The 26,897-nt window shown below is 40.5% G+C and overlaps 1 protein-coding gene across 8 annotated transcripts in view; it reads left to right on the top strand.

The window, feature by feature from the left end:
- Positions 1-12,549: 12,549 nt before the first annotated feature.
- Positions 12,550-26,897, top strand: part of LOC124131277 (kinesin-like protein KIF23) — a 36,071-nt gene continuing 21,723 nt past the window's right edge. Inside the window, exons 1-8 of one of the 8 annotated variants that reach the window (XM_046494437.2) lie at positions 12,550-12,675; positions 13,817-13,871; positions 15,205-15,297; positions 18,712-18,747; positions 20,200-20,232; positions 23,472-23,577; positions 24,681-24,817; positions 25,860-25,987. In XM_046494437.2, the coding sequence (XP_046350393.2) occupies positions 12,590-12,675; positions 13,817-13,871; positions 15,205-15,297; positions 18,712-18,747; positions 20,200-20,232; positions 23,472-23,577; positions 24,681-24,817; positions 25,860-25,987 (674 nt within the window). In that variant the 5' untranslated portion in view covers positions 12,550-12,589. Of the gene's footprint in view, positions 12,676-12,710; positions 12,854-13,816; positions 13,872-15,204; positions 15,298-18,711; positions 18,748-20,199; positions 20,233-23,471; positions 23,578-24,680; positions 24,818-25,859; positions 25,988-26,897 lie in introns of those variants that run through there. The other 7 variants (XM_046494442.2, XM_046494440.2, XM_046494438.2 and 4 more) reach the window with 7 other exon arrangements.

Raw genomic sequence — 26,897 nt, forward strand, 5'->3', positions numbered from 1 at the left:
GTTAAAGTGAGTGAGTGAGTTTAGTTTAACGCCGCTTTTAACAGTATTCCAGTTATATCGCGGCGTGTCAGCTTAATGTGGTAGGAAAGCCCGAAGTGATGCAGGTCTCAGACGTTTACCACTTCGGTGAAAACCACGGGTATGGTGCTGACAAATCTAGAAATATAATGGGGGCGAACCGGCATTCGAACCCACAATCATAGGTTTCTGGCGTGCCCAAGGGCCGCAACTCTGCACAGCGAATCGCGGCGCCTAAGACGACTGGGCCACCCGTGCCCCTTACTCCTGTTAGAATTCTACAAGGTTGAATAATAGCTTCAGAATGATAACAGTGCGTTTCTGTTTGTCTAACTGTGTTTCCAGACATAAGGATTATACATATAATAAAGGTGTATAAATCACAAGAATAGCTGTACCAACATCCTGATATTTAGATTGTGGTCATCTCACGGTGTTGTGCTGATGATAGATTTGGTAATCTATCTATATTGTTATTGACCAGCTGGTGATTTTAGATTCATTCATGTTAATATGAATGAACAATGGGTCCCTGGACCCCAGGTTGCATTGTTCTCTTATTAATCACAATAAGATACAATTTAATACAGCTGTATGATAGATAATCCCACCTTATTTAACTGTGATGCTTAGAACCGCCACTAATGTCAGATTCTTCGTGTTCCTCAACCTTCTGGTGAAAGCGGCGTGCTCGAGCTGCCTTCAAGCTTCTTCCAGTAGGAAATATGAGATACTCGAATTTCGACTCCACATCACAGCGGGAAAATTCTTTAAGACACATGTAAAATTTATAAGGGTTCTCAAATGTATTCTAGCTTATGTTCCATACTTCTGATGGGGAGAAGTGGTACGGAATGTCAGTGTAGGCCTGGCGAAGGGTAGTGGAACGTGTGTGGTAGGTTAGGTGTACAGAGTGAGGGTATAGTTGGTAAGGAACACCACTACAAATAAATACATGATTTATCATCAGTTCATTATTTACGACCTAAGTATGCATTGTGATGAAAGGGAAATGCTGGCTCTTAAAGAAAAGCTATTTGACAGTTATATTGACAGTTAGAAGCCTTGATTCCTATCAGCTTGCTGGTGGTACCTACTCTAATACAATGATATACGTTGTTTGTGTGCAGTCCGTGCAAAAGCGACCGCCTCCGTGGTCTAGTGGTAGAGAGTCCGCCCGGAGAGCGAAAGGTCCGGAGTTCGCTCCCCGGCCGTGTCATACCAAAAGACGTTAAAGATGGTACTTGTTGTTACCCTGTCTGGCGCTCGGCATAAAGGGTCTAAAACAAGGACTGTTCGGCTCGGAGTCAGTATACTGTGTCTCAGTGTGCTAGCACTATAGATAGGCATCAGTTCGGACTAGTACAAGCAGCCACACACGTGCATGCACGTCGCTATATAAGTGCAATAATCCTGGACGCGACGTTAAACCCATTTCACCTCACCTGTACCAAATGTTCCAAATGAAAATTTAATTAAGACGTTTCAGAAGCCTGGATAAGTGGTACTTGCTCTAATTACTACGATACTGATAATGATACGTACCCCAAGATCATTTTTATTTGTTTGATGAGTAGATAAGCTAAACTCAACTCCTTCAACTGATCATACAGTAAGACAATTAAGCTACTCCATAGTTTACATAGTTAATCTCATGCCTATTGAACCTGTGCTGAGAGTAAGGTAATTTAGGTTAATTAAACGAAAATATAACATATATACTCCCTAAACTGTGAGTCCCCTATCCCTACTCAATACTTTAATCTAATTAGGACTGATCCATTACACCTGTAGGTATATTCCCTCTTTGCCTAAATAAACATGTCTAACAATTGGGACGTCTAACTAATGGGACGTCTAACTAATGGGATATACACTACACTACACTACACTACACTACAAACCACCCTAAATCTAAATAAGGCTCTTACTCTAGAAGCAAACCTAAACCCACAAAATAAAATAGAAAAATTCAAAGCCTTAGGCGTATACTTAATCAAAACAGGACTAATAAATCGCATTTAAAACCCCAATAAACTACCAAAACCAGACCACATAATCAAACTAACAAACTTCCATACTCAGATCCCTTAGTTCGTCCCCCAAACCCTCTTTGCATTTTTTCAAAATTTCAAAATTTCCAAAATTCTATATAAGCAACCACTAAAACACCCCAACTGGATTGCCAAACAACTTTTTCCCCTTTTCGGAAACACATTAAATGGCTTGGCCGGGCCCGTGTGCGAAATACGCTGCAGTCGGAAAGCGCACGTAAAATCTCCAATATAAGTAAGTAAGTAATGGGATATAACCATTTCGACTACACATCACGGCGAGTAATCCCCCAAGAGACTTGTTAAATGTATGAGTTTTCTCAAATGTCATAGTTTCATACTTCTGATGTAGGGGTAGGCCTGGTGGAGGACGGTGGAGTAGGTGGTGGTTCTGGTAGGTTAGGTTTACAGGGGAGCGTACAGTTGGCATGGAACACTACTACAAATAAACACATGACACATCTGCAGGTCATTCTTTTCGGTCTAAATATGCATTCTGGTTAAAGGGAAACACTGTTTTTTTAAAGAAAATTTAATAGACGGTTAGAAGGCGCTGATTCTGATTATTTTAGTGGTACCTACTCTAATACACCAATCTACAATGCACCACCTCCAGGCTAGGACACGCCCACTCATGTGACTTGCCTTCCCGTTGAATATGGGTACAAAATTGTGCCAGTCTCATTGCTGATCTGTTTATTTTTGCATTCAAATCGGATCCTTTGGCTATACGGGGAACAATATATAAGGGAACCCCTGTCATTTCAGCAATAAGAATTAAATAACCACGAGACTCAGTTGCTGAACGCGGATAGCAAACATTCCACAAGTAAAATACTCACTGAACTGTCTTGTAGGATCGGAGTAGGTATACTGTGACTGAGTGGGGTATCCATGTTAAACTCAGGCACAGGTTCTCGGTAGTCTTGCACTATAATACAGACTCACATACGCACGCACGCACGCACGCACGCACGCACGCACGCACGCACTCACTTACGCACGCACGCACGCACGAACGCACGCACACACACAGCCAAGCTAAAGTTTTTAGTGCACTAATCTTTATAATGTTAACATGTAACAAAAATGGCAAATGTCTACTGGTCCTTATGATACCTTACTATTGGGCAGTTTAGCAAAGACTATTGGATTAGCGCCAATGTCTAACGCTGCGCACATACACGCACACACACGTAAATACACGCCGTTGTATTTAAGTGCAATAATCTGGAACACGATGTTTACCCCATGTCACATCTTCACCCAGCTGAAATAGAAGTCCAGCAACTTGTAATAATATGGTGAGGATATGATTGAGCTCCACAAACTTTAATAGTTTCCTTTTCGACTTACCGGTGCCAAGTGGTTGAGTAAACTGTAAAAGGTGAGCGATGCACTCGTAACTAATAGGAATATTAAACAGAGAATGAGACCTGTGCATGTCTGCCAAGATAGTGATAAACCAGCAAATGAGACCCGTGCATGTCTGCCAAGATGGTGGTAACCCCGCAAATGAGACCCGTGCATGTCTGCCAAGATGGTGATAAACCAGCAAATGAGACCTGTGCATGTCTGCCAAGATGGTGTTAGACCAGCGAATGAGACCTGTGCATGTCTGTCAAGATGGTGATAAACCAGCAAATGAGACCTGTGCATGTCTGTCAAGATAGTGATAAACCAGCAAATGAGACCTGTGCATGTCTGCCAAGATGGTGATAAACCAGCAAATGAGACCCGCGCATGTCTGCCAAGATAGTGGTAAACCAGCAAATGAGACCTGTGTATGTCTGCCAAGATAGTGGTAAACCAGCAAATGAGACCTGTGCATGTCTGCCAAGATGGTGGTAACCCAGCAAATGAGACCTGTGCATGTCTGCCAAGATGGTGATAACCCAGCAAATGAGACCTGTGCATGTCTGCCAAGATGGTGTTAGACCAGCGAATGAGACCTGTGCATGTCTGTCAAGATGGTGATAAACCAGCAAATGAGACCTGTGCATGTCTGTCAAGATAGTGATAAACCAGCAAATGAGACCTGTGCATGTCTGCCAAGATGGTGATAAACCAGCAAATGAGACCCGTGCATGTCTGCCAAGATAGTGGTAAACCAGCAAATGAGACCTGTGTATGTCTGCCAAGATAGTGGTAAACCAGCAAATGAGACCTGTGCATGTCTGCCAAGATGGTGGTAACCCAGCAAATGAGACCTGAGCATGTCTGCCAAGATGGTGATAACCCAGCAAATGAGACCTGAGCATGTCTGCCAAGATGGTGATAAACCAGCAAATGAGACCTGTGCATGTCTGCCAAGATGGTGGTAACCCCGCAAATGAGACCCGCGCATGTCTGCCAAGATGGTGATAACCCAGCAAATGAGACCCGCGCATGTCTGCCAAGATGGTGATAAACCAGCAAATGAGACCTGTGCATGTCTGCCAAGATGGTGATAAACCAGCAAATGAGACCTGTGCATGTCTGCCAAGATGGTGGTAACCCAGCAAATGAGACCTGTGCATGTCTGCTTAGATGGTGATAACCCAGCAAATGAGACCTGTGCATGTCTGCCAAGATAGTGATAACCCAGCAAATGAGACCCGCGCATGTCTGCCAAGATTGTGATAAACCAGCAAATGAGACCTGTGCATGTCTGCCAAGATGGTGGTAACCCCGCAAATGAGACCTGCGCATGTCTGCCAAGATGGTGATAAACCAGCAAATGAGACCTGTGCATGTCTGCCAAGATGGTGATAACCCAGCAAATGAGACCTGTGCATGTCTGCCAAGATAGTGATAACCCAGCAAACGAGACCTGTGCATGTCTGCCAAGATGGTGATACACCAGCAAATGAGACCCGCGCATGTCTGCCAAGATGGTGATACACCAGCAAATGAGACCCGTGCATGTCTGTCAAGATGGTGATACACCAGCAAATGAGACCTGTGCATGTCTGCCAAGATGGTGGTAACCCCGCAAATGAGACCCGCGCATGTCTGCCAAGATGGTGGTAACCCCGCAAATGAGACCCGCGCATGTCTGCCAAGATGGTGATAAACCAGCAAATGAGACCTGTGCAGTCTGCCAAGATGGTGATAACCCAGCAAATGAGACCCGTGTATGTCTGCCAAGTTGGTGATAAACCAGCAAATGAGACCCGTGTATGTCTGCCAAGTTGGTGATAAACCAGCAAATGAGACCTGTGCATGTCTGCCAAGATAGTGATAAACCAGCAAATGAGACCCGTGCATGTCTGCCAAGATGGTGATAAACCAGCAAATGAGACCTGTGCATGTCTGCCAAGATGGTGATAAACCAGCAAATGAGACCTGTGCATGTCCGGTTCATGGCCACAATCAATATTGTTTAGAATTGTTTAGAGGCTATAAAGTTCGTTGTTACGAGTTACGGATTTCGAATAAACGATGCCTCACTGTCAAGGTAAAGAGGCAAGATCTGTACAGATACAGGATCACGTGAGATCAGGCCTCCAGATGACCTCAGCTGACACTCCATCTGTCTTTCTACGGTCACTGGCGTATCACTGGGTGTAGACAGCACCCGCAGCTCATTCTTACACTTCACCATGCATGCGGAAGGTTATACTTTCCCCACTACTCGGAACATTCGGACCAGCAAAATACACCCCTATATCTACTGACCACATTCTTTACAGAGAGAGTCCAGCAAAAAAAGGCTTTCTCGGAATTGAGCCCACGTGACCACGGACAGTTGTAGTATATAACCCATGTCTAGGAACCTTGGTCATCTGGGTATGACTTACAGCCGGGCTACTTTAAAATAATATCGAATTAAGGTAGTGCCGAAAACGATTCTGTTTGGACAAAAGCTGTGTTGTCTTAAATGGAATGTCATCGAGTTATAGAAGATCTAAATAACTAAGTTTCACTGTCTCGCATAAGACCACAATGGTCACAATAGTTTATAAAACATGATGACATTAATTTCAGAACACGCACACGGCGCAAATATAACGCGATTCAAATGTATATATTATATCCTATTTTGAATTAGAGACCCGCTATTTGATATTCTTGGCTGCGGGGAGTAAGGCTGGGATTTTGTTTGGAGACTAAATATTTTTTTCAGCTACAACTGCCAAACCAGATAATTTTTTTATTTAAAACTATGTGGCTAAAACTGTTTTTCATCAAAACCCCACCTTGCAACAATGTATTTTTTGTGGCCGACAATTCCTTTTTTCCAGCACAATTATTTGTTTATTTCATACAAGAAATTTACATTGGGGACAATATATTTTTTCGACAAAATACCTTTCTCCACAACACACATCCACAACCACAAATAATATTAAATAGTCGGTCCCTTAGGACCTTAGGTCCCTGGAAAGACCTTGTGTTGTTTCAACGTACTTTTCTGATAAATCGATACATACAGTAAACTACGGTTATAACGAACTCAAAGGGACCACAAATTTTAGTTCGTTATATCCGTAGTTCGTTATAAGCATATATACAGCAGAGAAACAGCAAATGTACGGGATTCAAAAAACAATTCGTTATATCCGCCGGTTCGTTATAAGCGTGTTCGTTATAAACGTAGTGTACTGTATTTTATAATATTTAACAAACTCTATATTGTTCGGAAAAAATATAAAGGCGCGATTGGCTATTTAGAGTTATTTATTATCAGTGAGTGACTGATAAGGGTTTCTATTAAAGTACTTTAAGCATCAGTCCTATCATGTACCACGACGGTGGGCCCCAAGGATAGGTTTCGCACATTGTACCCACTCAAACCCGTACCGATGGGTGAGTTGGTTTGTTGTTTAACGCCGCACTCAGCAATATTCCAGCTATATGACGGCGGTCTGTAAATAATCGAGTCTGGACCAGACAATCCAGTGGTTGATATCATGAGCATCGATCCACGCAATTGGGATCGATGACATGCATCAACCAAGTCAGCGAGCCTGACCACCCGATCCCGTTAGTCGCCTTTTACGACAAGCATAGTCACCTTGTACGGCAAGTATGGGTTGCTGAAGAACTATTCTACCCCGGAATCTTCACGAGTCCGATGGTTGAGTTAAAATGTATCGTCGCATCGGCGTTATTTCGGCCACATAGCGACGAGCGTACCGATGAACGAACGCTATAGCTACAAGGCTCCATCACCGGCTCCTCAGTGCTTGGTAATGGGGCCTTTACACAGGATGGCAAGCTTCGTGCCTCCCGTTAGTCTGTCTTACAGACCCTGATACAAATATATATCAAATACAGCCGATGCAAGTCTATAATGTTTGGCAAGTCTAGATTACTGCAGTATCAGGCATGCCAGTGATGGGTGATAGGATCCTTTACACGTGTCGTAAAATTCCCAGAAATTATAGCTCTGCAGATTTGTTTAGTCTCTGAAAATGAAGAGTCACTGGGCTCCCTTTTATTATATTTTTATTAAGATAACTGAACAACTGTTTTTTCTGTACGATATGTTCATTTCAGAGACTAGATGTTAGTCTAGCCTCCCGTGTGCGACCATAGAATTTGCCAGGTCGTCGTTGGAGGCTCAAAGGAGGCAGAATGGTTGCCTAGGTCGTTCCAAGGTGGTACACAGGAGGTTCAGACATCGCCATGAACGCCATGGTCGCCGTGAAGTTTTGAACATGTTTAAAACAGTCGCGCAAAGGTCGCCGAGGAGGTTGGTTGCTTAAAGGTGCCTCAAAGGGAGCAGAAGGGAAGCACAAGCATTGCCGTTGTTGCAGAATGAAGGCGCAGTGGTCGCCCAATGGTCGCCAGGTAAAAGATGCGTTCTGCTGCAATTTTCCCAGTCTTCCTCCCTTGTGCCTCCTTTGGACGACCAACAGCGTACATTGAACGATGGCTGGGGCGACAGCCGTGCCTCCATTCGGCGACCACGGCAACCCTTGAGACACCATGGCAATGCTTCTGTCTCTTTTCTGACTCCTTTGAACTACCTGTAGTGCCACCTCAGTCTGCCTATAAATGGAGGGTTTGTATCTGCAGTGTTTCATTGTGGTTGCAGACGCTGAACAACTCGAGCAGTTACTGCTGAACAACTACTGGAGCAGTTACATAGAAACATGATTTTCTGGGTTTAGGCGACCATTGAGCGTCCTGGCGAGTTTTTGATCGCTCTAATGTGGCACAAAGATCGCAGCCCTGTTTAAAAGGGCTTAAACAGCAAATAATTCGTGGCTATTTAACTGTGTACGGTCGGTTACCAATACTAAAACCTACCCGTGAGAATAAATCGATATACTATTTACCATGTAAGACGTTCAGCCATATCCGGGAAGAGAATACGTCTTAGGCAACCCGTGCTTGCTGTAACAGGCATGTTACCCAGGCTAGGGAGTTAACTGACTATAAAAGTGGAAACTGGACTTTTATAGTCAGTTACCTCTCTTGCCTCGGGAGTGAGTGAGTTTGTTTTTACGCCGCTTTTAGCAATATTCCAGCAATATCACGGCGGGGGACACCAGAAATGGGCTTCACACATTGTGCCCATGTCGGGAATCGAACCCGGGTTTTCGGCGTGACGAGCGAACGCTTTAACCACTAGGCTACCCGACCGCCCCTTTTTGCCTCGGGAACATGGTAAGAGGCGACTATGCTTATCGTGAGAGGCGACTAACGGGATCGGGTGGTCAGGTTCGCACTTAACAGAGTTATTGACACATAAGTATGAATATATTGTTTGTTTGTTGTTTAACGCCGCACTCAGCAATATTTCAGCTATATGACGGCGGTTTGTAAATGATCGAGTCTGGACTAGACAATCCAGTGATTGACATCATGAGCATCGATCCACGCAATAATTCCAGACTGAATTACTTACAGACCGCAATCATATAGCTGGAATATTGCTGAGTGCGGCGTTAAACAACAAACAAACAAGACAAAGCATAGTCGCCTTTTACGGCAAGAATGGGTTGCTGAAGACCTATTCTATCTTCACGGGTCCTATGTGAGTGTAATAATCGTGAACGCAGAGGTGTTAAACCCCATTTCACCACCTCATACCATACACAATATTTCATATAAATATTTGACAGTTCCAACAATTCTTTGTCGAGTCAGCTTAAACATGTATCTGAATAAAGACAACAACTATATTTCATAGAAGTAGCTGAGAAGTATGAACCCGTACAGTACTTTACAATTACTTCAATCTAACCCATGTTATAAATGAACTTACCATCAATAGAAAGCAGATTTTCGGCGTTTGTTTCGGAGGGCTGTTTGATTGGCATTCTAGAAGTTGGAAAATAATTAAGAAAAACTTACAACTTTATGGATAACAACTTCTGGTTAATTGTATATGGCGACGTCTCGATGTAGATAGAGTCTACGCCGTTATCAAGCTGGGGTGACAACAACCAAAATTCCTTTTATCCTTACTGTTTGTACATCTGGCTTCCACTACACGGGTGCTTCATTACCTGTGTGCTATTTGTTATTCTTACTGTACATCTGGCTTCCTCCAATTATCTGCATGCTACTTGTTATCTATTACCTGTTGTTGCCTATGTTAATCTGCTGCTTATCACAACATGTCATGCATGTATACCTCTCATCACTTGGTTGTTGTCACTCCACCTTGATAACGGCGTGACCCGTGAAGATTCCGGGGTAGAATAGGTCTTCAGCAACCCATGCTTGCCGTAAAAGGCGACTATGCTTGTCGTAAAAGGCGATTAACGGGATCGGGTGGTCAGGGTCGCTGACTTGGTTAATTTACGTCATCAATCCCAATTGCGTGGATTGATGCTCATGATGTCAATCACTGGCTTGTCTGGTCCAGACTCGATTATTTACAGACTGCTGTCATATAGCTGGAATATTGCTGAGTGTGGCGTTAAACAACAAACAAGACAGAAAGAAAGAAAGAAAGGATAACGGTGTACGTTATTCTTAAGCTTGGAGTGAGTGAGTATGGTTTTACGCCGCTTTTAGCAATATTTCAGCAATATCACGGCGGGGGACACCAGAAATGGGCTTCACACATTGTACCCATGTCGGGAATCGAACCCGGATCTTCGGCGTGACGAGCGAACGCTTTAACCATTAGGCTATCCGACCGCCCCCTTAGGCTTGGAAGACAGAGATATGAAAAAATATTGGTAATCCTAAAAACAGGTCAAACAAAGCCGTGTTTGAGTGCACTTGAAGATGATTTACGGGCCGCTTCTCTGAATAATGAAACAATTGTGTTTTCGGGTCTTCATTTGCGAGCGAGTGAGTGAGGGAGTGAGTGAGTGAGGGAGATAGTATCAAACGTGCACATGGCGACTAAAAAAAAAGCTATGATGACAGGGTATGATGGTGATAAGATGAGATAAATAATGTACTTTTGAAATGAAGACTAAATCATGCAGTCATGTACGCACACAGTACATTCCCTTGACTGGATTATTGAGAAAACTCGCTAAAATATTGGTTTAAATTTGTTTCGCAGATGAAATTAACATTCGTTTCATGAATTAGATAACAACAATGTTTGCAGATCAAATATAACTATTTATTTCTAAGTCACTAATATTGGGGATTTTAACAGAATAATATTTTGACACCAATTAAGTGTAATTACGCCTTAATATATTTGTACGACCTGATTGACAGATGTCACTCAAGGCCAGAGAGCGATGGTGTTTATGAAACTCCTAACACCCATGTCTTAATCCCAATCAAAACACTACTCGCTCGGAGAGGCACGTTGCGTGCGTTGCACCGGAGTTCGCGGGTAATTTGACACTGACCATATGATGTAATCAATTTCCCGTTTCACTCCAGACATCCCTTTGATCCTTTGTACAGTCCAGTATGCATGATCGGTCACGCGACTTAACACAGAAATACTGAGAAAATACAGGTTATAGATTTCCGGACCAATAGTACTCCTTAATTACTTCGTAAAATTAACCCGAGTGAGAAACTTAGGTAAAGACAACTAGCCGCACTGTTTTATTAAATGGAAGAATTATTAGATATTTATAAAGTAAATTAATGTTTGAGAAAGTTGTACAAGTCATGTAAATATTTAAATGGGATGGGGTTAACGAATACATCATCGACCATATATGAGTGATATATGTACAATCCACAATAAATTGAGCCTCCCAAGTCGTCTAAAGGGGCATTCACACGGTACAACTAGTTGCATACGTCAAAAGTTGGACAGAATTACCCGTTCACACGGTGCAATGTGTTGCATGCAACAAATTGTATACAACTAGTTGTACCGTGTGAATGCCCCTTAAGACGCCGCAGTTCACCGTAGAGTTACGTCCCTTGGGCAGGTCAGAAACCTATGATCGAGGGTTCGAATCCTAGTTCGACAGGATTATGTTTCTTTATTAGTCAGCACCATACCCTTTGCTCGTGGGTTTCACCGAAGTGGTAAACGTCTGAGACCTGCATCACTTCGGGCTTTCCTCCCAAGCTGACACGTCGTGGCTTGAATACTGTTAAACTCAAATCACTTACAATAAAATTGATTTTTAAATTTTTTTCTCTCAGAGGATAAGCTATGAGGATAATTTGATTTTGTTGTTGTTGATAGTATTTCAGACATCAGCGTAACAGAACATCGATATTATCTCAAGTTGAATGAAAATATCGCATCTATTGTCGGAATTAAAAAAACACACTCATTCTTTGCTAAAGGGGCAGTTTTATTACACGACTATATGACATACCGACATTGTTCCTTCTGACTGACTGGGACGGTCGGGTAGCCTAGTGGTTAAATCGTTCGCTCGCCTCGCCCAAGACCCGGGTTCGATTCCCCACAAGGGTACAATGTGTGAAGCCCGTTTCTGGTATCCCACGCCGTAATATTGCTAAAAGCGGCGTAAAATCACACATTCCCACTCTGACAGAAGTGTTTCATATTGAACGAAACCCAGCTGAAGTGTTCCAAGGAATCTATTCACAACCACCAAAAACAGATTTTATGCTGAGGTCCGAAATTAGGTTGCTTGAGGATATATACTTATAGATCTAGGCAGATCACTGATTTCTTGGGGATTATCATTTTTTTCGGTACATAAAATAACCGAAACTTTCTTTGTTTGCTATTAACACGCAAGGGCGTTACATAACTATAATAACCAGTTCATTACAGTATATACCAAAACCACTCATTTGAATATCTAATAATTCATTTTATGATGATCAAAATAATTCTGCTCGCGCACATATTTTCATGCTTAATTTTATACGCCATAAAACGTCTAACTTTGGCGTTCTCGCCCTGTAGTTGTGAATAATTATATATATCTATTAAATTTTCATCCTTTTGTAATTTTCAACAAAGATGTTAATTTTTAAAAACCGTCTACTTTAGATACGAATAACTATATATAAAAGTGAAATGTCAAAGGACATATTTTTGGAATGTGCTCATGCACGAATGATTTCACCTGCATCATCGAAAATATACACGTGAAATAACTTTCTGTCAGCCATTTTGGATTATCAAGATAACGTTCAAGAAGCAACTATCAACAAATATGAAGCGAGTTTATTTTGAGGACCCCCGAACACCAACAAAACAGGACATTTGTACTCGTATGGTATGGGAGCGACTCAAGAGGAGGTAATTCTGAATTACAGTGGCGCTAGTGGGCGCGATTTCATTGGCTGCTTGAGCCTCTGCGCAGCAAATTCAAACCCCGGAAATCTAGCCGCTCTGGTATTGTTTGGGTAATGGCTTTCAGGTAATTGTACTGTTTTGAAGAAAGAAATCACGTTATTTCCATGAAAATGAAGCCACAGTGAGTATTAGAATTTAGATTGAGATGCAAGATGCTTTACTTTCAAGATGTGGTCTTCCCAAGACCGCGATTGTCACTTTTGTAAACGAAAAGTTCAAACAATTGACGATATTGTCGGACATGAATGGGGAAAAAACGGGAAGACTTTGTGACACAAATCGTCTTGACACGTTTTAGGGGATTTCCTAACTCTGACTAGATCTACATTTGTGATTGTTGATTTTGATGACAAGTATATCTTTCTGTGTCATCGGTAAATAAATATTGATACGATTGCATGTGTTTGTCGTTTAGTACCAGTTGTTCACATCAATGCAGATAATAATAGATTCGGCAAGTTGCTCTTGACAGTGACGAATTTAATACACATATAAACCTGCACTGACCTATACATGACAAGTAGACAAAAGGGACCTAATACATTCACTAAAATTCATGAAACCTCTGGGACAAGTCCAAATTTACTAACCAGGTACCTGACCCTAACCAGGTACCCGCTGTAGGTCTCATGAGTTGTGCAGAAATTTCAACCAGGAATTGTTTACCGTACACGCGCTGCACACATTATACCAGACACCTATCCACCATGTTTGATGCTACTAATAAAGCCCCACGCGACAGGATCACTATTTGAAAAATAGGGCGATAAAGCTCATGTCCCTGAAAAAATGTCCCCACACCATCATTGCCATAAGAAGTGCATTGGTGCTTAGAAAATTGACAAAGTGGGATGCCCCTTAAATTTGTGGGGGCGGACGGGTAGCCTAATGGTTAAGGCCTTTGCTTGTCACGCGGAAGACCCGGGTTCAATTCCCGACTTGGGTACAATGTGTGAAGCCCATTTCTGGTGTCCCCTGCCGTGATATTGCTGGAATATTGCTACAAGCGGCGTAAAACCGAATTCACTCACTCAATTAAATTTGTGTTTTGTAATCAACCTTCAATTCTATTTTTTTCTTGCAGGAGAGGAAAGACCCCTCGGAAGAGAAATGGGACTCAACAGTTTGATCCAGTTGAGGTTGGTTGAAAGTTGACCCTTGACCTCGTAAATTGTAAATAGGAGATAAACGTCAACTGTTAAATTTAGCACGGTTAAATCTACAGGCAACCTAGTTCTTCATTGAAACCACGGTATGTTATCTCCATTCTACCATGACAAGACAAAACGCAAACTGTTTGGTCTTAGCAAAGATATTGTGTGAAGTGACATAGTCCAGTGTTTTGAGTGGGGTGTTGATCAGAAGTCAGGAACCATCACACGACAGCTGTTAAACAAAATATTGCGATATATATCTGCCCTCTCACTAAGTACCGACCATTTTGGTGCCCAAACACGACTGAAATCTATGATGGGCGACCTAATTTTATCTACTGCTCGCCACTACCTAAAAGTAAACATAACTGGCAACAATATCTGTTTAAGATATAGTTTGGTTCCTAAAATATTCATGTAGGAGCCGCTTGGCTCCCTAACAAAAAAATGAACTAAGAGGGCTGTATATGCTCAAGCAGTTTGTTAACGACATAAAAGGTACTTCACACAGACTTATGACAGGCACTGAAAGCTGACATGAGGTGGGCACCCTTAAACATGTTAAAGAAGCAAGCCTTCAAACATTTCGTTCTGGACCGGATGTCACTCAATGCATACTCATTAAAATCAGATCTTAGTTTTCGCTACCGCTAAACAAAGATCTGAGGACGTCCCATTACGGGTCACGTCAGAATGACCTTTCGCAAATTTTGACCGACCAATGAAATGACTGACAAGAAATCGACATTGGCCAATCAGAAGGCAGCCTTCTCGAGCTTTACGACACTAGTTTCAAACTGGCCCCTACTCTTCGAAACATACTTTGAAGTATTCTCGATAAATTTTTTAAACCTGATAAGAACATTCTGGAATGGCTTATAGATGGCATAGATTGTATCAATAATCCAGACTTGAGATTGCGAAATGGTAGACTGGATAATTGAGACTATCTATTACATCATCAACATGGAACGTTAATGAAAACAGTGTGAAGCGTGTGCTGTTGACATGGTTTAGACAAGAACCCAGTCCATCCAAATGACTCTAGATAGTATGATTTATATAATTATTCATTAATTCTTCTGTGGCCTTATTTGTAAATATTGAGACGCAAGAGTATAATGCTGATGGCCATTTTGCAGTATACTACACTATACTACAAGTATACCAGTTATATTGCATACCCTGAATAGTAAGTTGGGTCGCGTATACTGTGAAAATGTACCAATTAACTCTCCTCAGTAATAACCAATAATAAAATCAGTTGGACTACCGGTAACGACACATGTTACCACGGTTACACCTTGGACTATTTCAGGTATATTGTCGTATTCGGCCCTTGGAAAATCCAGAGGAACCACTATGTGTCAAAGTCTTGAATAATAAAGTTGTGGAGCTGACCCCATCCGAGGTAAGTGGGCATGGCACGCACAGGTAGCAAAGTTTCACTGCGGATGCATGCCTTTTCTAAATGGCTGTTTGAAGTGTTTTTCCAACTTTAGTATACGGTCTTCAGTCAGTGAATGCTTTCAGCAGGTTTGGAGTTATTAGTATTACCTTTGCACAGTAGAAGTAGTTTTCAAGAGCACAAAAAAGCAGTTCTCATACACTGATGCGATACCTCTTAAGAGTGTAAATCTGTCTACTCCATAGGGGTCACATATTAACTCGTTGTTATTTATAATATCTTCAGGCCAGTGTAGGGGGCATGGGTGGCCCAGTTGTCTAAGGTGCAGCAATTCCATGCACAGAGTTGTGTCCCTTGGGCAAACCAGAACCTATGTTCAAATGCTGGCCCGCAGTGATTGTTTCGAGAATTGTCAGCACCATACCCGTGCTCCTGGGTTTCACCGAAGTGGTAATTGTCTGAGACCTGAATCACCTCTCATTACCCCCCACATTAACTCTTTCAACACCGTAGGCCGGTTATCCGGCCAAGAAGCATCGAGTCCCCAGACACCGCAGGCCGGTTATCCGGCCAAGCCGTAGTCACGTCAAAATAGTATATATTTTTATGGACCTACCTGTAATGTCATTCATTTATTAAATCTATCACATTTCACAATGTCTGAAATACATATTCCATTTCAATTTAACATTTTTTATCGTTAAATTAAAAAATTATTCACTATTTCTCGCGATGTTATTGAAAATAAAATTCTCGGACACACATTTCGACAACGGGTCCACATCGAACACGTCAAAGAGGAAAATAAAGACGTTTTAAACAAATCTTTAAATATATTATACAAAGTAATAAATAAAATCAACAAAAATATATCTAAAAGTAATCAAACTTACATCTAAGTTATTATTTCCATCTTTTCGTTCGATCGCGTGTAATGTAAGTCAAATGACATCTCGGCTTTCGTCGCCTTGAATTCTCGGCTCGGACACGATGTTTAATGCAAAAATATATGCATGAAAAATCTTTGTCACAGCTCGTAACCTAGCACGATACATTCACGAAGTTCCATATTTATAATATATATCGTGATTTCCTGCTCAAAACGTTCAGAATAACACGATTTAACAAAATTCTTTCGCAAACTTCTGTAATTTATCGAACACGAGCTTGGTATCACAGCTGTAATTTGATTGGCTGCCTTAGGTCACGTGCTCAAAATTGACCAATCACGAAACTTGTAGCAGATTTCAGCAAGAAAGCGTCATTAGAAACCAATTTTAATCCAATGAAATCGCTTGTTATAACTACGAAAAAAAACCAGTCGATGTTACGAGCGTGTAGATGAAGGAATAAGCTTTCCAGCGATGTGTCATATGCCATTCTTCGACGAACGTGTTATTCATACGAAACCTCGAAAACGGGGGTATTTCTTCATTTTACTGAGCGGACAGTCGCTGTTATCGTGAAATGGGTGATGACAGAAACTATTTATAATTCTTTTTAAAATGATTTTCCAATTACGTAAACAATGAAAATAAAACAGAAATAGGTACGTGGATATTATGAAATCATATATTTGCCGAAAATCGTCAAGTTTTCGCTTCCTTGGTCCTTAATCTGGATGTTAACAACGTGTTAGCGTACATTTTTTATTACAACGAATTTAATTAAGTTGTAAATGCATTATTTTAAATAATTTGAAAAATATAACTTTCAAATTTATAAACCATAGGATCAGACCTTTCAAATGGTGTATAACATGTAGTAGCAAATATATTTTACAAGCAGGTATTTTCTTTGATAAATGTTGGCTTCATCTATCACACAAGAGTCTCTGGGAACTCGGTGTCCCAGCAGTAAACACTTCTGGTTGACTGGTGTTGAAAGAGTTAAGCTGACATGCCGTAATATCACTGAAATACTGTTCATGCGACGATAAACCCAAACTTACTGACTCACTTTTGAAAGCCAATTTATTATTTGATCTCTGGCATCTCATCCATTTTTCCCTCAAGATATGTAAGTGAAGACAGTATTTTATTTGTTGTTTAATGCCATACTCCTGCAATATTCCATCTATGAGACAGCGGTCTGTAAATAATCAAGTTTGGACCAGATAATCCAGTGACTGACACCATGAGTATCAATCCATGCAATTGGGATGCGATGACATGCATCAACCAAGTAAGCGAGTCTGACTACCAGATCCCGTTAGTCACCTCTTCCGACAAGCATAGGTTCCTGAAGATCAATTCTAACCTTGATCTTCACTGGGGAGACAAGCATGGGTTGATGAGGAACAGTTCTAACCCGGATCTTCATCGGCCTGAATACAAAAATGAAGACGGGGAGTCGGCGGACACAATGTGTGACTGTGCTTATTGAGGATCAGTTTGTCCCAGTTGTTGCTGATGAAGGGTTAGAATACCGTATATTGCTGTGTATAAGGCGTTTTTTTAATATCTTGAATTAGGGGGCTTTCAAGGGGGTGTCGTCTTTATACACAGGGTTGAAGAGTTTTGATGTTTTTCCCCCCAAAACAGACATAACTGAGAGCACGTAACACCGTAAATACCATGTCAACAAATCCATAATGAAGTACGCAAACTAATCATGTAATTACACTGTCTGGTTATAAAAACAGTTCATTATATATCTGGACTTACCTTTACAAGAAAATACAAACGGTAATCTTAATATCTTCATATAAAACAATGCCTTTCAGAACAGGAAATACAATTTATTCGGTAAATGATCATGCCTAGTGTTTTTTTTATCTCAACTTTTAAATTTGTATTGAATAAAGTTTAATTGTTATGATCTGTTCGTTTCCCTGATCGCTAAAGTTAAACGATGTAATTTTTTTCTGCGGAAGACAAACACGTTTTTATTGCAAATGTGGGGATTGTGTATACGCTGCGGCTTCATTCCAATTCGCTTTATAGACGGTATATAAATTAGCATCGATTTTAAAGTACAGGGGGGTCGTCTTATACTTGGGGTTGCTTTATAGATGGCGATATACGGTAGGTCTCCGACAACCTGTGCATTTCTTACTGGGCCACTTTGTGGATTGAGTGGTCATACTCTCTGACTTGGTTGATTGCGTGTAATCGTATCACTGACTGTGGAGTGTTGCTCATGATATCAATCACTGGTTTGTCTGGTCCAGATTCAATTATTTCCAGACTGCTCTAACTTGTAATGTAGCTGCATATTACTGTGTCAAACAACAAAGTAAAGTGATTAGGATCTTGTATGTGATTAGAACAAGCTGAACATGTTAAAGCTGATCATGATAACAGATAAACAAAAGTATCAAAATATTTCTAAAAGTTTAAATAAAAATTCTGAGGAAAAGTAATTTTACAGTGGTATATTCCTATTTGAGGATTTTATATGTGAGTTAACTTTCAGCTGTACATGGGGAGACGCCAATGGGATATGGAAGCAGTAAGTCGGTGCCCCCGTGTCTGGCATGAACTAGATTTAGTCTGCTTCAGTTTGCTTGGTGTGGCTTGTACTAGTTGTAGTTGGATTCATTCACTAGGTTCATGTTCATCTTAGAGTCTTCTGTAGATTTCATGTTGTAAGATGCTGGGTGAGACTTTAATGTTTCTTTTTGGATACTTTTCACATGGTGAATGCATACTCACAAAACACTTGACATTTAACAATAATAATTTCTTTTTCCGAGAGGGTGAATATTAATTGAACACCTTTTTTTTTTACCTTTATCTGTTTCTGCTCTTGAATAAAACAGCAAAAAAATTCAAAAGTCTGCCAAAACTATACTTAAAACATGAGAATCTACAGAAAGTTTCTGGATTTTGTTTTAGATTGTTTTTGAAAGAGATCTTTCTTTTCTGAGGTTTTGGGGTATTTAAGATATTTGCCGAAAATAACCTGAGAAAGATTTCATAGTCCACAGCTCATTTCAGACTATCAGGCTTCCACAAAAAATGAAAGTCTGACAACTGGTAGTCTAGATCACGTATGAGAATCTGTACTTTACTTAGAAAATATAATATTTGTTACATTTGAACACTTTCTGATTGACGTGTGTGTTTATTGCTTATGGGAGCCGTGCCAATTTACACTTGTCAGAGGGGTGCACAAAGTATGTAATCAAGACTGCCAGTTGTCGGACTTTCAGTTTTGTGGAAGCGTCGGTAGCTGTGTGGGTTAGATCGCTGACTTTGTGTGCTGGCACTCTGGCAGTGTGGGTTCGAATCCCGGACAGGACTCAACCCCAAAAAGTATGAGAATCTGTAACATTTGTTACATTTGACCACTTTCTAAATGGCATTGCAGAGCTCCAGATAACCTTTTGAGCAATTGAGATGAAGGTTTTTATTTTAATTGGGTTATTACATTTTTCATTGGGTAACCAATATTTTTTCACTCATCCATTCATCACTCCATTTGGTTTTTCTCAAAATGAGCTAACATTTCGATATTTCAAAAAAAATAAAATAATGTTTCATGTATGTAAGGGTTCTAACTAAAAGTTTGACTCGAAAAGTAAATTAGCTTGTAAGTTTGTTTCGGAAATTAGCTCCATTGGATATATGCTGAAAAAGCTTCATTGGGTATTACACATACTGTTTTTATACATTTGAGTTTTTCATTTAATGCTTGTGTTTCTGTACGCAAGTTAATTAAAGGTAATTGGGTTTTGAATATTATGGGGGGGGGGTATTTAACGCATATACGGAGTTCATCTGTAGCCCTGGCATCGTGTGTGTTCAAATATCTCAAATTTAGCTGTGAATGAAAACTGTCTCAATCTGTACATTGTTTTGCATTCTTTTTCTTGCTTCCTAGACCAGGTTGTCCAGTGTGGTTGTTGTACCTTAGTTGCTTTGTGCATGTTGTTCTAACTTGTGTTTTCTGCCTTTGTAGACCGCTGTTAATAGGAACGGACAAGCCAAGGAGGTAGGAGCTTGTTGTGAAGTGTTGTTGATGGGAACATTCCGAGTGTGTGAATGTAGACAGCGTTCCCGCTGGCTTTGAAAATGCCAGTCCTAGTGGACTTTCAACTCTTAAAATTACCAGTCCCCCTAATTTTTGTCAGTCCCAGCTTACACCCTTCCCCCCCCCCAAAAAAGACGTGAAAATTAACTGGCTTTAATTCTTTCAACATCATATTTAAAGAAGTAATGCCGTCATCTCTGAACATGCTGAAGTAACTTAGTTAGATCTACAAGTCATCCACACAAAGTTCAGTCACAATTTCCTTCTTTTTTTTTTACAATTTTTCGAGACTAAGTCACTACAAATATATATTTAATCTTGAAGCTAAGGGAAATGTTATTTCCTTGCACTAAAACTAGACAAGGGGAAACCCTGATGGTAACAGACAAGCTGACTTCGTTAGAAAAATATGCTATGAATATCGCCGATGATATGTTCAACAACAAAGATTTAGAAGGTACTTTATTTGCCGGTCCACAGGGACTGGCAGTGACATGAATAACCGGTCCAAGCCGAATTTTACCGGTTAAAGACTGGTAATTACCGATAAATGGGAGCACTGGTAGACCAAAGATACAGCATGCTGTGTGGTTATAGAAATGAAATTTTTGTAGTAAGTTTGGTGATTTGGCTCCTGACAAATGGCAGTAGACAATTTTCATGATGTTATCCAATTTTGATAGGATATTCTTATGTGTCATTACTAGGGCTGTTACGATTCACTTGCGTATTCAGTGAATTGAACTGCATCTCTTCATGAATTGAATTTGTGATATTCGAATATATACGTGATACATATCGTATGCGCCTCATAGTGTATTCGTTGCAGCCCTTATCATAACCAATTTGAAAAATCTTTAGGACATTTTGGATGACAGTTAAAGTCCTAGACAGGAGCAAGAGAACAGATCTGACACCGCGTATATGTTCAGTTTTGGTTTTAGGATCTTGATATAGATCTCCAACAGCAGTATGGAGTAGTGGTAGGCACAGTTGTATCCAAACAGCTTGTTGCTTGTTTTAGCTATTGGCATTAAGTATTGATTCATGTGAAAAAAGGGGCGGCTCGTCACGCCAAAGACCCAGGTTAAATTCCCAACATGTATACAATGTGTGAAGCCCATTTCTGGTGTCCCCCGTCGTGATATTGCTGGAATATTGCTACAAGTGGCGTAAACCATACTCACTCATGTGAAAAAAATGGTACTTGATTTTGGCAGAACACTAGTCCTTCCATCTTTTCACATCCCCCGGATGAGTGTCGAAAGCTGTTGATAAAGTTTTAAGAATAGTTCATGGAAAGTTGGCCTAAATGATAAAAGTGTTTGTTTTTAATTCAGAAAGCATTACAGACTGAAATTGTATCAATTCAACCCTGAACTTTTAACTTTGTGTTGTAAATATGTTTTATGTCTGGAATAATTCTTAGGCTGATATGATTTTGAAAATTAAATGCAAGAATCAAACCTGTTTTTCCCAACCTAGTGTCTAGATCTTTTCACATATTTAACATGACTGATATTTGCTCGTATTTTATTTGTTTTTTTCCGGCTGCATGATAAGGCTGAATTATTTATCAGACAACATGATGCAGATTTACTAGGATAAATATGCATGTTGGTGATGTTCTGTGTGCTGTGCTTTAGATCAACGCTAGTTTGGTGGTTTTCTTAGATTTAGAGATTTGTGTCTTTGTGTATATAGTTGCTCTAGTGAGTGTTAGTTGTTTGCATTTTTTACTTTTTTTTAATCTACTAATTTTGTGCTGGTGCTTTTCAGCATTTCATCTTGTGTCTAGATGAGGAATATTTGATCATTCTATTAAGCGCAACATGTGCTATGGCCTAATGCTTTAGAGCATTTTCATTTAAAAAGTAAAACATTCAATTTTAAATTAAACGCCAACAGTTGTGTTAGGCACTGCAATTCACAGTGCAGAGTTAAGTCCCTTTGTAGTGCCAGAAACGTATGATCCCAGATTATGTACCTAGGTTTGCACCATTCCTGTGGTCATGGGTTTCACCAAAGTGGAAACCCGTGAAGATCCGGGGTAGAATAGGTCTTCAGCAACCCATGCTTGCCGTAAAAGGTGACTATGCTTGTCGTAAGAGGCGACTAATGGGATCGGATTGTCAGGCTCGCTGACTTGGCTGATGCATGTCATCGTATCCCAATTGTGTAGATTGATGCTCGTGATGTCAGTCACTGGATTGTCTGGTCCAGGTGCAATTATTTTCAGACAGGCGTGATATAGCTGGAATATTGCTGAGTGCGGTGTTAAAAGAAATAAAAATATAAACCAAAGTGGTAATCATCCGGACTTTCCTCCCACATCAAGTTGAGACTCTGTGCTATGACAGAAGTATTGGTCAGGGTAGTGTTAAATCCAACTCTCTCTGGGGTAACAATGATTCTGAAATTGAACCAACTTGATTAAACCATAATTAATTTATGTAATAAAAATATTATTTAGTTTAGCAACATTATCTGGTGAGAAGCTCTGAAATAGTTTGAAATAGTTTTGATAAATTTAATAGATCTCTATTTGGAAACTCAAATGTTTCAGTTTCTTTGTGATCAAAAACAATAGCTTCGTTATTCATTATTATGTGTTTGGCCTTGGATGCCTGGTTAGAATAGGGCAGAATAGACCTGGGCAGGTCGTCAGAGGCGACCAAATGCATCAGGTGGTAAGGCTCGGAGATCTGGTTGATAGCGTGTCCTCGTAACCTGAAAATGAAGAACGTTGTTCACAATATCAAATCCCTGGATTGTCTGGTCCAAACTAGAATATTTACTTCCTGCCGTCATGTAGCTGGAATATTGCTGAGTGCGGTGATAAACAACACTAGACGGATCGAGACGCTACTTTTCAGGAATCAGTACATTGTACGCACTATATCAGAAAGAAATGTCCGGGTTTTGGAAAGTGAAACTCATAAAAGGCAGAACCAGAACCGAATTTAGCATGCAAAACAACAGTCTTTAGAGTCAGGCTGATTATTAATATCATTCTCTTTCTGAACCCAATTCTGATTAACATTCTCACAACAACAAAGAATACAAGGGAATTGCCTATAGTATAGTTGTGTTAATACAACTGTTTCTTTTGGTTAACCTTGAAATATCTGTAATGTCCTTGCAATAGTAAAAGTCTACCAGTATTCTGCATGTACAACTTGCCCTACTTTCTACCCCAGATACAGTACACGTTCCAGCACATATTTGACGAATACACCTCCCAGAAAGCCATCTACGACTATGTGGCCCTGCCTCTCATAGAGGACCTGATCCATGGCAAGAATGGTATGTACTGTGACTGGCTAGTCTCCTTTATAAGAATTCCACATTATTGTTTAGTTAATCCTTCCATTTCATGGAGCATGGTTTTATGTGGACCTGCTGAGAGGCTGAGGCTCAGTGGCCCTAAGCCTGAACAGATGTCCGTAAACATGCCCAAATGGCAATAAAATAATGCAAAGCTCCAGATAATTTTTCAGCATCAGGAGGATGTACTCCTTGTTATTTTAATATAGGAGTAAACTAGAGTACACTTAGTGTGCTGAGAAGAGTCCATGGTCTCTGTCACGTGTAAACAGGTTAAACAATAAATAAATAATACTTTTTTCATTATTTCTTTTGGTGGGGGGGGGGAATTAGAGTCCTGTATTCGACGTGAAAAAGCGCCCCGCTCTAATAAGCGCCCACGGCGATATTTGCTAATATATTGGATAGCGAACAAACCCAATTAGCACCCCTTTCGATTGATCAATGTACACTGGACTTATTTATTCACGTATTATACGCACTCGTGTGTAACATGCACCCTTAATTATGGGCAAATAAATTCTGGAAAAATATATGTCGTATATAAACATTTTAGGCTGTCAGCATAAACGACGAAATTTATCTTTTAACTCTGTTTTTTTCACCAAAATAATATTCTAATAAGAGCCCCCTATTTCTAATTTTGAGAGCTCCCTAGGCGCTTATTACGTCTAATACGGTATTAGAATAATATTTGGGTGTTACATGCTCAAAGTAATCATAGTAATGTCTTTGCGTTGGCGTAAAAAACATTGAAACTCATTATGGCATGTTTCATGTGCACCCACTTTACACAGCTGTTCTTTTTGAAAAAATTGTGCACTATTCTCAAGAAAATACGCTGCTTGAAATCAGAATATATATTTTGGGAAATGTGTCTATAAATGAATGTTAGACCATTACATGTATGCTGCAACGAGTATCTGATACGTATTCTAAATTATCCCCCACCGTATCGTGCATATTGTTTTACGTACATTTGCCGATACAGCCTTTATAGGAAACCCTGGGGTAGTGATAAACCACTCTCTCACTCACTGTTAAGCATTGCTTACGCAACTCAACATTTGGTTTACTTTCAGGCCTCCTGTTCACATATGGCATCACATCGTCAGGGAAGACGTTCACCATGACAGGCAGCCCCCAAGACCAGGGTATTCTGCCACGATGTCTGGACGTTCTCTTCAATAGCATTGAGGGCTACCAGGCCAAGAAATATGTACGTTAACAGGAACCACACTTCCAGCCGGTGCCAAGGAACCCTTTACTATATGCTATTCAAAAGAAGTTAAAGAATACCCCATTCTTCCATAGTACTAGAGTTATGTGGCATGGTTTTGAGTAGCATACAAACCTAACCTTTGGCATAATTTTCAGATTTTATTCTGACCATAATGACTAGGGGTGTCATGATAAATCCAAATATCGATATACTGCTATTGTCAATAAATTGATTGTTGAATCAGTTTCCGATCAATAGTGTCGATTTCAGATATGAATATTGATAGTTTCGCTTGTAATTTCCATTGCATGCGATTGAGTCACCGAAACATGCTCTCAAACGCAGCCGAGTGAGGATTAGAGTTAACTGCCCTTGAAGCTTAGCAATCGGTCTTTCTTAAACTTTTAAAGTAAAATGGCGGAGGGCAGTCAAGTGGAGTTTGTGACAAACTTGGGTGGAAAATCGAGTGTTTGGAAGCCTTTTGGCTAAGTTAAAGAAAATAACAAGCTTGACAAGAAACGTGTTGGATGCCGAAAGTGTTTAATTCAACTCTAAAATCCATCTAAAATGATACACTGAAAACTATTGATATTTATCGCAATAGTTGCTTGCAATATGAATAGTTATCGCAATAGTGATTTCCAGACCAATAGTCACCCCTAATATTGACTATTGGCTAAGCTTCACAGACTGAAACAAAATTTAAAGACAGGTTTTGTCAATGTTATCAAGGTTGGAATTTTTTTTTTTGTTCAGACAAATGTCCTGTTATAATTTACTTCTACCGTCTGTGGGTGCTTACCCAGAATATTGAAGACATTTGTTTCTTTTGTGTTTAGGCTATTTGTTTCATATTTAGGCTATTTACTTGTATGAAGTAATTATGGTTTCCGGAGATTCTAAATCATGCATCGTTCCTAACAATGTGCTATTCTCACTTGAAGTTTGAATGAAAATATTTTAGTGTTTCCACATCTTAAGAATAGCTACAGCATGTACAGGAGAAAGAAAAGTCCTATATTTATGTGTTTTGGGGCAGATATTCCGACCAGACAAGATGAACGCATTTGAAGTGTGCACAGAGGCCGACGCCATGATGGAACGCCAAAGAAGAGAGATCCTTCCCGGTCTGACCACGCCCAAGACCCCATCTACCCCCAGACACACGTGAGAAGCTAGCATTTGTGAATCTGTGTCTGCAAACAGGTCTTTGAGCACCATAATTAAAAACATGAAAACATTTGGTAAAAATATCTGTCCATTCCCAGTGCAAATCCTGCATTTGACTAAAATATGCACCTTGAAATCCATGTTGTTTACGAAGCGGATGTCTAGTTCGTTCGTCCAGCCACAATGTAACTCTGTAATTCCAGCCTATTTCGGCAGGTAGAAACTGGTCTTTTATCTTCAGTTAACTCCCTTGCCTCTGGAAGATGGCATGTGTGGGTGTGATACAGAGGAATCCTGGGTTCAAATAGACCCCCGGCAACCTATGCTGGTCATAAGACGCAACCCAATTAAACAGGTGGTCAGATTCGGTGGCTTTGTTTGATCGCTAGGCATGTGTACCCTACGGTGTGGGAATCCTGGGTTCAAATAGACCCCCGGCAACCTATGCTGGTCATAAGACGCAACCCAATTAAACAGGTGGTCAGATACGGTGGCTTTGGTTGATTGCTAGGCATCATACCCTACGGTATGGATCCTTGTTCGTGATATCAATCCACCCGTGAAGATCCAGGGTAGAATATGTCTTCAGCAACTCATGCTTGTCGTAAAAGGCGACTAACGAGATCGGGTGGTCAGACTCCCTGACTTGGTTGATGTATGTCATCGTATCTCAGTTGCGTGGATTGATGCTCATGATGTCAATCACTGGATTGTCTGGTCCAGACTCGATTATTTACAGGCCGCCATCATATAGCTGGAATATTGCTGAGTGAGACAAACAAACAAACAAACAAACAAACAAATATGGTATCGATCGATCGGCTATGGTCCTGGGGTTGGAATGACCCGCCAGATGTTTCAAATGGGCATCAAATAGTTACATTACACCTGCAAATCTAAAAACACA

The sequence above is a fragment of the Haliotis rufescens genome, unplaced genomic scaffold (assembly GCF_023055435.1).
Source record: "Haliotis rufescens isolate VD_foot unplaced genomic scaffold, xgHalRufe1.0.p SCAF_14, whole genome shotgun sequence".
Classification (NCBI taxonomy): domain Eukaryota; kingdom Metazoa; phylum Mollusca; class Gastropoda; order Lepetellida; family Haliotidae; genus Haliotis; species Haliotis rufescens.